The sequence below is a fragment of the Pollicipes pollicipes genome, unplaced genomic scaffold (assembly GCF_011947565.3).
Source record: "Pollicipes pollicipes isolate AB1234 unplaced genomic scaffold, Ppol_2.1 Scaffold_4002;HRSCAF=4701_pilon_pilon_pilon, whole genome shotgun sequence".
NCBI classification, from domain to species: Eukaryota; Metazoa; Arthropoda; class Thecostraca; order Pollicipedomorpha; family Pollicipedidae; genus Pollicipes; species Pollicipes pollicipes.
In genome coordinates, this window is record NW_023596420.1 from 10,200,968 (window position 1) to 10,216,210 (window position 15,243).

Consider the following 15,243-nt stretch of genomic DNA (forward strand, 5'->3'; position numbering starts at 1 on the left):
GGCGCCGACCGACTCCGGCTCGCCTTCGACGGTCGACGACGACATCAGTGTGCACAGTCTGACCGGTCTGCAGCGGCTCTTCTCCGGTGAGGGTAGGGGCCGGCCAAAGAGGTCGGTGGTCGGGTGTGCTCTCGTGGGGCATTGTGGCCTGTGTTGTGGAAGAGCGCTGGTTGGATTGGATTGCGCCGTATTTCGCGGAGCAGGTTGTGAGTTGGCGTAAACAGCAGCTGGTACTCGTGAGCTGTCGCAGGGTGAGTGGTCAGACGCCGCCTCGGGGCAGCCGAGGTCACCCAGACCCGAGGGGATCTCGGGACAGCCTGGGGGAGGGGGACGGGTGAGCAGGTCTGTGCCTCTCCACGTGGTGTGGTTTGGGTAGTCTGTGCATCTGCACGATCATGAACCTCCACTAGAGCAAATCACGTGGTGGAAGCCCCAGCTGTGTACCGCAGAATGCACGTAGCACCAACCTGCTCATGGGCCTGCCGAGCCCCGGTTGTCCGCCGCCTCCGGCCCGGGATGCCAGTCGCCTGACCCTACACGCGCTCCGTCCGTCCGCCAGGTGGCCTGGGGCCGGACGGTGGACCGGCCATGTCCACCGCCGAGCAGGGTGCCGTGCCCAAGGAGAGGACGCACCATCGTTCGCGCACCTTCGCTGGTCAGTAACCGCCGACGCGCCGCCCGTGGCTGCTCCTCACGCACGCCCGCGTGACCCGAAGCGTGTGCACCCTGTGTCGGTTTTGGCACACCCCGGCGGCGCCACGTGCCCGCGTGGCCCGAGTCGTGCGCCCCGAGCGGAGCCGCTGTGTCTGTGTTGGAACACCCCAGCGGCGCCGTGTGGCTGCGCGCGCGAGGTGACCGGCCGGTGGCGCTGTTCCAGTGTCGTCTCGCTCGGAGCTGAGCCGCGGCGAGCGGCGCCACGGCGCCCACTGGGACGGCCACGGCGGCCGCGCCCGCGACGGCCACAGAGGTGAGGCCCGGCTGGTGGCGGTGGCGGCGGCGCGGCGGTCTCCTGGCCAGCGAGGCCCTGAGCGTGGAGCGAACGGCCGGATGTGTTGGGACTGGTATAGATGGCGGGAGAACATCATTCAGTGCCCAGGGGAAGCAAATGACACCGTCTGGGAACCCCTTCGTAGCGGCCGCCGTCCGCGGTCGGTGATGTTCGCGGGTTCGGTGCGTGGCAGCTGGTGCGCTGAGGTCACTCCTCCCGGCTGGTGACCGGCGCTCGTGGCCCGTCCCGCGCCACCAGGCTCGGGTCGTCAGCGCCGCTCGTCCAGCCCGCGGCGGGCGTGTCGTCGCCGCCGGCCGGCCGGACACGAGGACAGCGTGCCGCCGCCGGCCGGCGGCCTCCTCACCGCCGCTGGCACCCACCTGGCCACTTCGCACGATGACACGACCGAGGGCGCTGTGCATTACTTCCAGGTCGGTGGCCGAGCCGTCGTCTCGCGCCTGGGGACATCGGAAGTGAGATGGGGTGTAGCAGGAGGTTGGAAAAATGGCTGCGATGTGCTGCAGATCATTGATAGGGGTGGTGGTTGCTTGTTTTCTATGTCGGGTGTAATAACTTGACACTCACTCACCAGTATGATAGTCGTCATTCCCATTGAGTCGTCGGTAGGCGTGCTGACCGCAATTGTCTGGTGCGTTTTAGAGAAGTCGTCTGACCAAAACGTACCAGATTCTGTAATTGTTGTGCACTCTGGTAGGGGTCGTGCACTATGCTAGTTGTGCGCGCTTTTTTATTCGTCTTTAGTCACATTTTTACACATGCACGGGACAAAGTTGGACAGCTTGCGCGTCGTCTCTGGCAACTTCATTTCTGAACCGCTATGTATCGCGTCCTTTTCTCTCCGATATCGGAGGTGGGCAATTGTCAAGTACGGCATCACCGATGACAGCATTACTGGGCGCGGCGCCGACCCGGCGCGGTGTCCATGCTCGGCGCGACGTGTGCCCTCGCGCGGCAGGACGAGTTCGGAAACTGGCTGGCGTACGCGTTCGACGAGCGGGGTCCGGGCGGTCCGGTGCCGGCCGGCAGCGACTGGTCCGTCGACTCGGCCGGCCTCAAGCTGGCGTCGGCCGGCGGCGGCCTGGACGGCGCCGGCGACGCGGCCGGCGGCGGCGAGCAGGCCGGCCCCCTGCTGCGCTACCTGCACTCCAGCCTGGGCCTGGGGCCGGCGGCGCGCGCCGCCGACAGTCCGCCGCTGCCGCCCAAACACCACTACCGGCTGCAGGTCTGGGCAACACCGCAGCCGAGCTACGGCACGGCAGAGACGTGCCGTTGCTCTTACCCTCAAGTCGTTGTGTCAGTGGGGGACCCCTTACAGGCTTCTGTGGGAGCCGTAGGTCCTAGGCAGACCACTGGCTATGACCGGAAGGGCCCGCTTTATAAATGTGATAGGTGCGTCGTAACACGATTGATAGAGTGCGGTGGGTGAGGGAGGGATAGCTGAGCGGCAGGCTGCGGGCCCGCTCGTCCCGCCTCGCTACCAGCGACAAAGTAGCCGAGCGCCCGTCAGCCAGTCCCCTCCCCCACCCCCTCTCTGGCCGGCTCGAACGACCGACGCACGCCGTGCATGTATCTGCATCTCGACGCTCGGCCTCGTGATCGTGATGAGAACGGGTGCGCTTCGTCCGCGTGTGGCCGCGCCGTCCGTCCCGGTCGCCGTGCGCCGCTCTGACGGCCGTCCGTTCCGTTCCCCAGCTGGGCGGCCGGGCCTGCCTGAAGGTGCGCTTCGACCGACTGGCCCTGCTGGCGCTGCTCGACCGCAACGTCTCCATCGCCGAGAACCTGCTGTCCGTGCTGCTGGCGATGCTCACTGCCCTGCTGGCCGCCGCCCTCCTGCAGGCCGACTTCTACGACGACGTGGGCGTCTTCTTCTTCAGCTTTGTCGTCGCCTCCAGCCTGTACTCGCTGGTCAAGAGCGTGCAGCCGGACGCCGCGTCGCCCACGCACGGCCACAACCGGCTGGTGGCGTTTGGCCGGCCGCTGTACTTCTGCCTGCTGTGCGGGCTCACGCTGCTGCTGCTGCACTGCCGCGCCGTCGACCAGTCGCACGCCGGCGCCCGCCTGCGCCTGTATGGCCTGCGCCTGGCGCCCGGCCCGCTGCTGGACGTGGCGCTGCAGCTGCTGCGCTACCTGCTGGTGCTGCTGCCGCTGCTCTTCACGTCCGGCCTGCTGCCGCAGGTGGACACGTTCGCCATGTACCTGCTGGAGCAGGCGGACATCCACCTCTGCGGGGGCACGGCGGCCACCAGCCTTTGGGCGGCGGCCACCGCCTGGCTGCGCAGCCTGCTGGCCGTGGCCGCGCTCTACGGCTTCGCGTACGGCGGCCTGCGCGAGAACGGTACCAAGCCGACGGCGCAGCATATCCTGTTCAGCATCTTCTGCGGCCTGCTGGTGTCGCTCAGCTACCACCTGAGCCGCAGCCCCAGTGATCCCACCCTGCTGATCCAGGTCTTGAGGTGAGATTCCGCGCCGCTGAACCGAGTGCTATTCTGATACCTGCTGATCCAGGTGTAGAGGTGAGATTCCGCGCCGCTGAACCGAGTGCTACTCCGAGGCCTGGGCCAAAGCCGGTGCCGCAGATCGCTGAGTGTGGCCATCCGGCGCGCTCAGCATAGCTAAAAGGCTCACGGTTTTGACAAATGAATGGTGCGACCAGTTTCCTTGAAGTCGACCTCACACCATGAGCTGGCCGTCCGCTGGTGAGCCTTGTCTTCTGGCGTCCTGTCAGCAGTCTGCTGACCGACCTGGCCAGGTCGGTCAGCCGGCCGACACAGAGCCGTGGTATCGTGACCCGACCTGGTGTGCCGGGTCTGTGTCGGCAACTCCTGGTCAGTCGCTGTCCATGTCGTCTGTGGCGCGGCCGGCCATCGGCAGCGTCTCGGAGCACGTCTGGACCCTGACGTGGCCGACCGCCGGCAGCCGGTACCTGTGCCCGGACCTGGTGGAGGAGGCGCCGCGTGCACCTGACGCGCCGGACACGCCCGGCGACCCGCTTCCGGACCAGCTGCTGCGCACGGCCCGCACGCGGCTCAAGTCGGACGCGCTGGCCTGCACCATCATCGGCGTCATGGTGTTCGCCGTTCATTGCAGCACGGTGAGGCGCCCGCACGGACAGAGAGACTCGGACGCCGCTGAAGGGAAGTTGTCCGGGACTCTAATGCAGGCTGCAGCGCACAAAATTCGAAAAAAGTTACATAAGCTCGGTTACATACCGCTGCTAAGTCACATACCGCTGAGCCGGGCCGGAGATTGCCGTCGCCGCGGGCGTACGACCAATGGCAGAGGTCCGTGTTGTGACGTCATACCATGCTCCCGCGCACCGCTCTCGGTCAGCTCCAGGCAAGCGGTTGCGTTACGGTAAATGCGGACAGTTGTAGCGTGCGGAGGGTGTGGGGCGCGATGGTAGACATTGTGACAAGTATACGTGATCAATGGTGTGCCGATGATTACATTTGAAATGTCTGAGACAATCAAAAGAACAACGAGCTTTCGACCTCATGCCATCTAGGGGTTGTAGGCCTTTTTCCGTCCTTCAAACACCTTTCCATACGACCACAAACTGCTGCCTCATTGCTAGTTATTGTCTGTCGGAGATAACGTATTCAAGTCAAAATCTTCCGAAATTGTATGATATGGAGCCCTATCCACTGAGCCCGATCCGAACGATGAGAACAGAATGACTAAGGCTTGACACTCAGTTCTAGATTACGAATATTGCATGTTCATGCTGCAATGGTGACACGACCGCCCAACGAATGGCGTCAATAACCATGTTGGTATGCAGTTAACGCCAAAGGTACGTTGACATCATTGGCGGGTGGCTGATCACGTGGGCTGTTATTACAAATACGGACTAATCACTTCATGTGTGATCCTAGTCGTGCCTCAAAATAAGGCGGAAAGGAACGGGACAGGCTCTGGCTGCTAGCTCTTTCAAACATCTGGTTGCTTATGGGTTAGCACACTTACGCCGCAATGCGTATTTCATGCGCAGGCACTGCACAGGCACACAGTATCAGAAACGATACCACACAAGCCCGCTACACAAGGACATACCCCGCTACGCCAAGGCCGTCGGACAAGGCAGCTGTTAACTTTTTAAGCACATCACGATCGTGTCAAACTCAAGGATTATCCTCACAACAAAGGGCAGGACGAGGGACATTGCCACCAAGAGATAGGTGCGCGGATGAGCGACATGTATGGACTCGAAGCACGGCCTGCTTGTGACCACCGACACGGAAACAGGCCTCTTAACGTGTATCTGTATGACAGCATTGCTTCCTTTGCTGGTGACGGGAGCATAATCACCTGACGTCTGACGCGGTGTGTCGGCTCCCTTGGTCGGCTCCCGGAGACCACGCACGTCCATGTCTGCCTCTGCGCTCTTATCTATAGCTGTGCACGCCCTTCTCGCGCCGTCTGCACACCATCTGGCCCTCAAGTTCCGCGCTCGATGTGTGCTCACCGCTAAACCCAGAGCTGCGACTAACGCTGCGTCCCCTATGCTGCCATCCGCAGCCGTATCTAACTCGGTGCTCCGCTCCGCAGGTGCTCCCTCGCTTGGTCCGGAGGTGCAGCGGGTGTTCTGGTCTCTGTGCTCCTCTCTGCAGTGTGTCTGACCTCGTGTTTGCCTCGTCGCCAGGTGTTCTCCTCGCTGGGTCCGGAGCTGCAGCGGGTGCTGTGGTCGTTGCCGGCCGGCACCGGCTTCCTGATTCACTACCTGCTGCCACAACTGCGCAAACAGGTGCCCTGGCTGTGCGTGGCGCACCCTGTGCTGCGCGCCGCCGAGTACCGCCAGTTCGAGGTGTCTGAGCCGGCGCGCATCGTGTGGTTCGAGCGGCTCTCCGTGTGGCTCTGCTCGCTGGAGCGCAACATTCTGTATCCGCTGGTGGTGCTGAGTGCGCTCACCGTGGACAGTCCGCGGCTGGCCGAGAAGTTCGGCCTGGAGTGGGCTGCGCTGATTGTCGTCGTGTGCGGCATGAAGAGCCTGCGCACCACGTACGCCGACACCAGCTACTCCTACCTGGTGCTCGTGTTCACGCTGCTGCTGTTCAAGCTCGACTGGGCGGCCCGTTCGGAGACGTTCCTGGTGGACTTCTTCGTGTTGGCGGTGGCGTTCGACAAGGTGCGGGACTTCCTGCTCAAGATCCAGTTCGTCACCACGTACATCGCGCCGTGGCAGATCACGTGGGGCTCGGCGTTCCACGCGTTCGCGCAGCCGTTCTCAGTGCCGCATTCGGCGCTGCTGTTCGCGCAGGCGGCCGTCTCGGCGCTGCTCTCGGCGCCGCTCAGTCCGTTCCTCGGCTCGGCCGTGTTCGTGTTGTCGTACGTGCGGCCGGTCAAGTTCTGGGAGCGCGACTACAACACCAAGCGCGTGGACCACAGCAACACGCGGCTGTCGCTGCACTTGGACCGCAGTCCCGGCGCCAACGATAACAACCTCAACTCCATCTTCTACGAGCACCTCAGCCGATCGCTGCAGCACTCGCTGTACGGCGACATCATGCTCGGTGAGGCTGGTGGCGCTGTCGGAGGACGCCACTTCTGACTGACGTCCCCGCCTGTGCAGAGCTCACTGCAGAGCCGGACTCTCCAAATGCAGGCCGCTTCTGTTCGGCCTAAACTCGGGCAGCTTTTCATGGGAGCTGAAACTCCGGCGCGGCCACCGGGCCAGCCGCTGGTGCGTAATTGTAACAGGGGCGTGCTCCGTTACCGTTGCGTTGCGCTTCGTTACGTGCGCGCAGACCGCTATTAACCCAACGAAGGGCCGCCTCGTGACCCGGACTGTGAGACTGATGCGCTTCACGACCCCGGCCGAAGCGGCGGCCGCGGCGCGACGCTGACCGACGCCGCCTGCGCCGTGCCGACAGGCCGGTGGGGCGTGGTCTCGCAGGGCGACTGCTTCGTGCTGGCCTCCGACTACCTCAACTGCCTGGTGCACATCGTCGAGCTCGGCAACGGGCTCGTGACGTTCCAGGTGCGCGGACTCGAGTTCCGCGGCACCTACTGCCAGCAGCGCGAGGTCGAGGCCATCACCGAGGGCGTCGAGGAGGACGCCGGTACGTTCGGCGGCGGCGGCGGCGCTGGAGGGCGCGGAACAGTGCATGTTCAGGCGCTGAATGGGTCGGGTGCACCCTGCGTGGACTGTCTTAGTCATATGGGCAAGCCAGTCTGTGATGGAAGCCTGTCGGCTTCGGTGGATTCCAAGTTCGGGATGTTCTTCGCCCAAGTGACTAGTTGTACGAAGCGAAAGAAGCGCTTGCATATTTTATAGATAGCGCGATGTCGGTCGATGAGTGTGAACAAACCACTTTCGATAGTTTGGCTGGTTGGACCGTTTTGTCTTTCGCTTCATTGACGAATGGGCTGCCCGTCAAGTATTTGTTGGTCCGTGCGCTCATGTACCACGCAGATCAACAGTCCTCACGCTGCTAGAATCGGTTTGTGAAGCTGGCCGCATGCGTCATTGCCTCGTGATTGTCCCCCCCCCCCCCCCCTCCTCCAACTTCAGCTGCTCCCCGTCACGTGTCTAGCTCTGAACTGTGGGTCACAAGCCTCAGGGCGTGCGTCGATGCGACAGGCTGCTGCTGCTGCGAGCCGGGCCATCTGCCGCACCTGCTGTCCGCCAACCAGATCTTCAACCAGCGCTGGCTGGCTTGGGAGGTGGCCGCCGCCCGGTATGTGCTCGAGGGCTACAGCATCTCGGACAACTCGGCCACCTCCATGCTGCAGGTGTTCGACCTCAGGAAGGTGCTCATCACCTACTACGTCAAGGTCAGTGGGTGATCGATTGGTAGGTTCTGCAATGACTGCCACGGCACCCGGTGCCCTTTCGCTGGCGTGTGTGGTGCATAAACCAAATGTGTTAGTTTGATTGGGTTGGGGCTTTCAGTTTGACTAGGATGAACGTGGAACAAGTGAAGTAAATGAGGCATGAGCCACATGAGCCGAGGGCTGACCTTCGGGCTGTCTGCAGTCAGACAGCGCCTCAAACGCATGCCTGTGTCGGGAGCCGGTGGGCCGCGTCGGCATTGGCAGCGGCTCCTCAGCGTCAGTTGGTCGGGGCTCGCCCCGCGTCACGCCGCGCCCCTCCTGTGCAGAGCATTATCTTCTACGCGCTGCGCTCGCCCAAGCTGGAGACTTGGCTGGGCCGGGAGGAGATCATGTCGCACGTGCTCGACTATACCACCAACGCCAACTTCGTCGACGTCGACCCCATATTCAACATGAACATCGATGAGGACTACGACTTCCGGTCCTCGGGCATCACGCGCAACAGCTTCTGCAACGTATACTTCGACTGGATCAAGTACTGCGTCCAGCAGTGCGATAAGGTAAGGTCTCCTCGGATGCCATGCCCTCTGTTGTGGGACGTCACAGTGCAGTAAGGGCGCTTCTATCATCTGCCAATGTCCAGGGGCTACAGATACGGTGCTTATCCTGTGCTTGGCAGTTGCAGGAGGGTGGAATCCTACCCACAGGCCGTAGCTGGCCCCGATCTGCGACCTTTCGATAGTCAGATCATCTTGCGCGTCTGAAGTAATTAGCAGTGTCCCCCAGTACTCGCCAACCATCTCATCACAGATTAGGTCACGTGTCGCATCGTAAACCACACGGACTCTCTGAACGGTGATGAACTTGAAAGACTCCAGTAATCCTCCCATTCCGGTTGCCTGTTCGCATGATAGGGTCATTAAGTTTCTTTTTTTGGTGTCTTTGTCCGGTTTCACGCCGCCAACATACATCGTCGGCCAGTGCAGGCGAATTCGCTGCCGTGTAGCGGCGGCTGATAGGCTGACCGGCTGTGCGGGCTGACGGGCTGACCGGCTGTGTGGACTGACCGGCTGTGCGAACCGACCGGCTGTGCGAGCTGACGGACTGTGGGGCTGACCGGCTATGTGGACTGGCCGGCTGTGCGAGCCGACCGGCTGTACGAGCTGACGGACTGTGTGGGCTGACGGACTGTGTGGGCTGACCGGCTGACTGGCTGACCGGCTGTGCGAGCCGACCGGCTGTGCGGGTTGACCGACTGTGCGGGCTGACCGGCTGTGTGGGCTGACCGGCTGTGCGGGCTGACCGGCTGTGCGGGCTGACCGGCTGTGCGGCCGTGTCGTGTCGCCGGCCGTGTCACAGCGTCGACCGTCCGCCGCAGGAGATGGAGTGTAATCGAGACTCGCCGGTGGTGTCGCTGTGCCTGGCGCTTAGTCTGCTGGGCCGCCGCACCCTCAGCGATGCCTCGCACCACTCACACTCCAGGTGAGCACCACTGCCACTCCGGGTGGGCACCGCCCCCACTCCAGGTAAGCACCACTTCCGCTCCAGGTGAGCACCAATTTCACTCCAGCTGAACACCAATTCAACTCAGAGTGAGCACCACCCATGCTCTCGGCGGGCATTACCCCAGTTCCAGGTGAGCATCATTCCCGCTCCAAGCGAGCACCACTCACACTCCATGTAAGCGCTGTCCCTACTCAAGGTGAGCGCCACCCACACTCCAGGTAAGCGCTGCCCCTACTCAATGTGAGCACCACTCACACTCCAGGTAAGCACTGCCCCCACTCCAGGTGAGCACCACTTCCACTCCGGGTGGGCATCACCCCCACTCCAGGAAAGCACCACTTCCACTGCAGATGAGCACCTCCCACTCCACATTGGCATACCTTTGTAACACCGAGCGCAACGCTCACTCCAGTTGCCGTCGCCAGGCTTCGCCATTATCACCACACACGCCCTGCATGGACATTGTTCTCATTCTGGTGCACCGCGCCAGACTACTGGACTGGCGCGCCAGGTGAGCGTACCAGACATCATACGCTCTGCAGTTGACCGGCGTATGTCCTCGCTGTGGTGACGGACACCGTTAGTGGCCACCATTGACCGTAGTCCTGCCATCAAAAGTCAAAAACGCGTAACTACCAATTCTATAATTGTTCAGGACAGCGTTTTTGTATTCAAAAAACGTTTTTTTGTGTTCAAAGAGTGGTCGAGATAAAAAGGCGTATCTTGGCGCAAACGCGTACCTGATAAGCACACGCGTTTTCATGAATTGTAGTAAGGGACTCAGCAACGTCTCGTATGTCGGCAAAACACGTATCTGCGCAGTGACGCGTGTTTTATGCAGTTACTAAGCACCGCATGGGTGATTGGACAGCTGCATGGAACCAGGGAAGGATGTCATATATCATTCATTATTAGTTCAGGGCCGGGAATGCATCTGCAAAAATTAAACATCTGTTGGGCGGAGTGTCATGGTGTCAGGCGTACCCGCTGTGCATGACGAGATGACGGTAGTGTATTGGTACTAAATATCTCTAGTAGCCTTGCATGGTGTAAACACAGCAAAACTGCTATCGTTCCATTGTATGAAAGACTGCAACGCATGCATATGACCGCAGCACTTCCGCTGTGAAGATGCGCGTATTTGCATGGATTTGGAAACAGCTTGAAGGAACAAAAACATTTTTCAATGGCGAAAATGCGCAACTGCTCACTTTACGACGGTTCCCAATGACGAAAATGCGTAACTTCACAGGTACGCGCGTTTGGCACGGTAATGGCGCTGATCGTAGGTGACAAAACCGCGTATGTAAGCGGATACGCGTTTTTGACCCTGAAAATGGACCGCGTGGGAACAGCTGAGGCTCTTGCTCCGCAGATACGTGTCTGTAACTCCTTTTTATCTTTGCAAAGCCCCCCTCCCCTCCCCAGGTACAACTTATACGCGAATCTTCCAACCTTACATCCCTTTTGATTCTTTTTAAAAGCATTCATGTTTACTTTTCACTTCGTCAAAATGTGCAGCTCGTCGAGATGAATCTAATTATACCAATAACTCCATGTCGAGAAAAATGTTAGTTACGTGTTTCTGGCTTTTCTGACGGACGGCAGGGCCCTCCATCAGCCAGCGTTGCGCTGGAGCCTGCTCCGGCGGAGGCGGTTCTGACTCTGATTCGCGAGATATGGAGTCGATTATGACTCCGATTCCGAGCATCACAGCACAATGTTGAGGCGACCCCTATCAAGCATAAATGGCTCTATTATGGAGTCCAGTCTGGTGGGACGATTACTCAAACAGCTTATTCTGCTTGTATAAAGCGTTCCATGGTCTTGAAAAGGCCTACTCAACAAATTAACGTTGATAAGAATGTAAGTTTTCTACGATGGCGTTTCAGTAATAGCTGGCGTTCAAAATTACGAACAATCGGTATAGTTTGTCGCATACATATGTTACAGGAGGCTCACTGATTCTTGGGCTGACTGAACTCGGACTCCAACTCACAGCGAATGTTCAGAGCAGTGTATTTCACTCCAGCTCAGCGATAGTCTGCCCGACTCCGGAGTCGGCCCCGAGCCCACCTGTCGACCAGAGCAGGCCGCCCCCTGGTGCCGGCTCTGTTAGTCAGGTCAGCCCGCCTCGGGCGTCATCCGCGCGCGGGCGGCCTCCTGCTCACGCCGGGCCTCCCGTGTTCCAGTGTGGAGTTCTTCCTGTACGGCCTGCACGCGCTGTTCAAGGGCGACTTCCGTATCACCTCTCTGCGAGACGAGTGGGTCTTCACCGACATGGACCTGCTGCGAAAGGTGGTCGCCCCAGGCATCCGGATGTCACTCAAGCTGCACCAGGTCAGCGGCTGACCGGGTCATGACCCGAACTGTTGCGGGTCGGAGGAAGGCCCGGGGCGCGGGGTCGGACATACACTGGGTTGTGGGAGATAAGCCGACCGTGCTTACCCGAGGCCGCAGATCGCACAAGTCTACACCATCGCACCAGGACTTGGCAAACGGAAGACCCGGCAAACAGAGAACTGTGCTGGCTTACCCCGCTTCACATGCTCGCTGCTCTGCAAATGCCTCTTCCGTTTTTTTATCAATTTTTGCGCGATTGGTTGGCCCCATCGTCACGCCTCGGTCACTTGAGCGACCTCGTCGATATGTGGCCGGGTGCCGCACGCCTCTCCAGGCAGCTCAGATTAGTTTTCGGCGGGCCCGTACGGCTGTCGTGTGCCGCCCCTGTCAGCGTCCCCTCGTGTGGTGCCCCTGTCAGCGTCCCCTTGTGTGCCGCCCCGTCAGCGTCCCCTCGTGTGTCACTCCTGTCAGCGGCCCCCCGTGTGCCGCTCCGTCAGCGTCCCCTCGTGTGTCACTCCTGTCAGCGTCCCCTCGTGTGCCGCCCCGTCAGCGTCCCCTCGTGTGGTGCCCCTGTCAGCGTCCCCTCGTGTGCCGCCCCGTCAGCGTCCCCTCGTGTGTCACTCCTGTCAGTGTCCCTCCGTGTGCCGCCCCGCCAGCGTCCCCTTGTGTGGTGCCCCTGTCAGCGTCCCCTCGTGTGCCGCCCCGTCAGCGTCCCCTCGTGTGTCACTCCTGTCAGTGTCCCTCCGTGTGCCGCCCCGTCAGCGTCCTCTCGTGTGTCACTCCTGTCAGCGTCCCCTCGTGTGCCGCCCCGTCAGCGTCCCTTCGTGTGTCACTCCTGCCAGCGTCCCCCCGTGTGCCGCCCCGTTAGCGTCCCCCGTATGCCGCCCCTGTCAGCGTCCCCTCGTGTGCCGCCCCTGGCGGCGTCCCCTCGTGCGCGGCCCCTGTCGGCGTCCCCTCGTGTGCGGCCCCTGTCAGCGTCCCCTCGTGCGCCGCCGTCAGCGTCCCCTCGTGTGCCGCCACGGTCAGCGTCCCCTCGTGTGCCGCCCCTGTCGGCGTCCCCTCTTGTGCCGCCCCTGTCAGCGTCTTCTGGTGGCTGCACCCCGCTGGCCTCACGTCAGCGCCAGGCGGCGCGCGGGTGGGACCTCACCAGCACTGCCGCCGTCCGCAGGACCACTTTATGTCGCCGGACGACTACGAGAAGCCCAGCTGTCTGTACGAGGCCATCCGGTCACACGATGAGAAACTGGTGATATCGCACGAGGGCGACCCAGCCTGGCGCAACGCGGTGCTCTCTGGCGTGCCGTCCCTGCTGGCGCTCAGGTGGGTCGAGCCCTCTGGCGGGCGGGCGTCGGCCGTGTGTCGCGAGCCGCGCCAGTGTGTCCCCCACGGCGGCTGGCTGGGAGGCGTAAGGGTTTGTAGGTGAAGGGTGCGAAAGGACACGACAAGGTGTGGTTCAACGTTGGAGTGGCCATATGATGAGTGAGGGCTGGTGACATCGAGATGCGCCTCCGTTTGTGGCCCGATTCAGCTGGTAAAAGGCAATACAAGGCAGGGATGATCAAATTATGCTAACGGCAATACAACGCAGAGATGATTAAATTGAAGGACAAGATTATGGTTTGAACACTCGTGTCATCACGGTGTGGTCCCCGTTCCGTAGCTAACGGGCCTGACCCAAACTCATTTGACTTCCCTGCGTGGTTTGACCTCCCCGCCTGGTCTGGCCCCTCCACGTGGTCTGAGCTCCCCACGTGGTCTGAGCTCCCCACGTGGTCTGACCTCCCTGCGTGGTCCGACCTCCTTCCCTAACAGGCACATCCTAGACGACGGATCGGACCAATACAAGATCATCATGCTGAACAAGCGGCAGCTCAGCTTCCGCGTCATCAAGCTGAACCGCGAGTGTGTGCGCGGTCTGTGGGCCGGCCAGCAGCAGGAGCTCATCTACCTCAGGAATCGCAACCCCGAGCGGGGCAGCATCCAGAACGCCAAGCAGGTGAGGCTGCTGGAGAGCGCCGCCGGCAGCCGCGGCGGCCCGGTGCGGCGGGCCTCATAGGTCGTGTCGACATATGGCAAAGCGGGGAGAGGAGGGCCGAGATCTGAACGAGCTGGGACGGGCGCGGGGCGCTCGCGAAGCTGTGTGGTAGCCACATCGCTCGGTCTTACCTCCTGCTGCATCTTAAGCGTGTGCACGATGCCACGTGACTTCACCGGCGTAGGGGCCGCACTCCGTTGGCGAGTTCAAGCTTAAGCACCGATTGCATCATTCACGGCGCGGTTATTGTGACACTGAGTCGCCGATTAATGCGTCGGCAGTTCAGGCGTCGTTTGTGGAGGCGTGTCGGCCTCTCCACCGCGGCGAGCCGTAGCTAGCAGCGCGAATGACCACACCAGCGTCATGCATCGCAGATAAGAGGAAAGCGAAAGGGCCACCACATCCTGGCCGCTGCACTGGGTGTGTCTCCACCTCCACAGGCTCTGCGCAACATCATCAACTCGTCGTGCGATCAGCCGATCGGTTACCCGATCTACGTGTCGCCGCTGATGACGTCATACGTGGAGACAAGCGAGCCGATGAGCCGCATCCTGGGCGACCCGATCAGCTTCGGCTGGGTCAAGCGGCACCTGCTGGACGCCTGGCAGCGGCTCTGCGCCCGCTGCGGCCAGGGCTGCGTGTCCGGCGGCAGCGTGCTGCAGGAGGACGGCGTGCGCTACATAGCGCACCCCTGCACGGTCCAGCTGGGTGAGTGGCGCACCCCTGCACGGTCCAGCTGGGTGAGTGGTGCACCCCTGCACGGTCCAGCTGGGTGAGTGGCGCACCCCTGCACGGTCCAGGTGGGTGAGTGGCGCACCCGCGCACCTTTCGGAGTGTTGAGAGCGCTCTGGCGGGCCCTGGTGACCGCGCATTGTGACGTTTGGTGGCGCCATCGTCAACCGAGTCCGTTGGCTTGTCCTTTGAGCTGTGTGGGTGCGTAGTTCGGTTTGACGTATTGGAGCGCTTGCCGGCGGGGAACATCTCAATGTCCACAGTCCCTGGTTTATGGCCGTGTAGTCGTCCATTTTCCGGCCCGAAAGGTCTTTTGCGACAATTGCTTAAGCAAGGGCATGTTTTCTTTTCTTCCGCCGCTTGTTTGCCGCTCTTGAAAGATCCATCTCTGGCGTCTGCCTTTGACACCCTCCGTCATCTTCCCCTGACGGCACCGTCCCCGCACCAGACCGCTACTGTGCCGCCCCCTCTGACCGCCCCTCCCCGCACCAGACCGGTTGCTGTGTCGCCCCTCTGACCGCCTCTCCCCGCACCAGACCGCTACTGTGTCGCCCCTCTGACCGTCCCTCCCCGCCGCAGCGGCGTTTCCGGTAACCAGCGGCAGCCAGGAGGGGGTCAGCTTCGGCCCGCGGTCGGCCGGCACCTTTCCGCAGCAGCTGGTGGCGCCACCCAGCGTCAAGCCCACCTCGGCCACGCTGCCGGCCCGCTCTGGGCCGTACGTGGTGCCGTGTGTGAGGCCGGCACGGGGCCTGCCGCCGCGCCGGCCGGCCGTCGCCACCGCCGACCTTTCGCCCGTGCTGATGCTCTACCCGACGGCGACGGCCGGCGCGAGCCCGGCGCGCGC

At 61.9% G+C, this 15,243-nt stretch overlaps 1 protein-coding gene across 1 annotated transcript; it reads left to right on the plus strand.

Moving 5' to 3' along the window:
* Positions 1–1,335: 1,335 nt before the first annotated feature.
* Positions 1,336–15,226, plus strand: LOC119093535 (pecanex-like protein 1; the record flags this gene model as incomplete). The annotated part of the gene is made up of 14 exons (XM_037216494.1): positions 1,336–1,419; positions 1,965–2,231; positions 2,702–3,462; positions 3,926–4,100; positions 5,652–6,519; positions 6,880–7,068; positions 7,590–7,783; positions 8,110–8,343; positions 9,162–9,265; positions 11,482–11,629; positions 12,801–12,952; positions 13,445–13,628; positions 14,108–14,375; positions 14,979–15,226. Coding segments are annotated over 14 exons (3,876 nt in total), but the record flags the coding sequence as incomplete, so codon positions are not given.
* Positions 15,227–15,243: the final 17 nt, after the last annotated feature.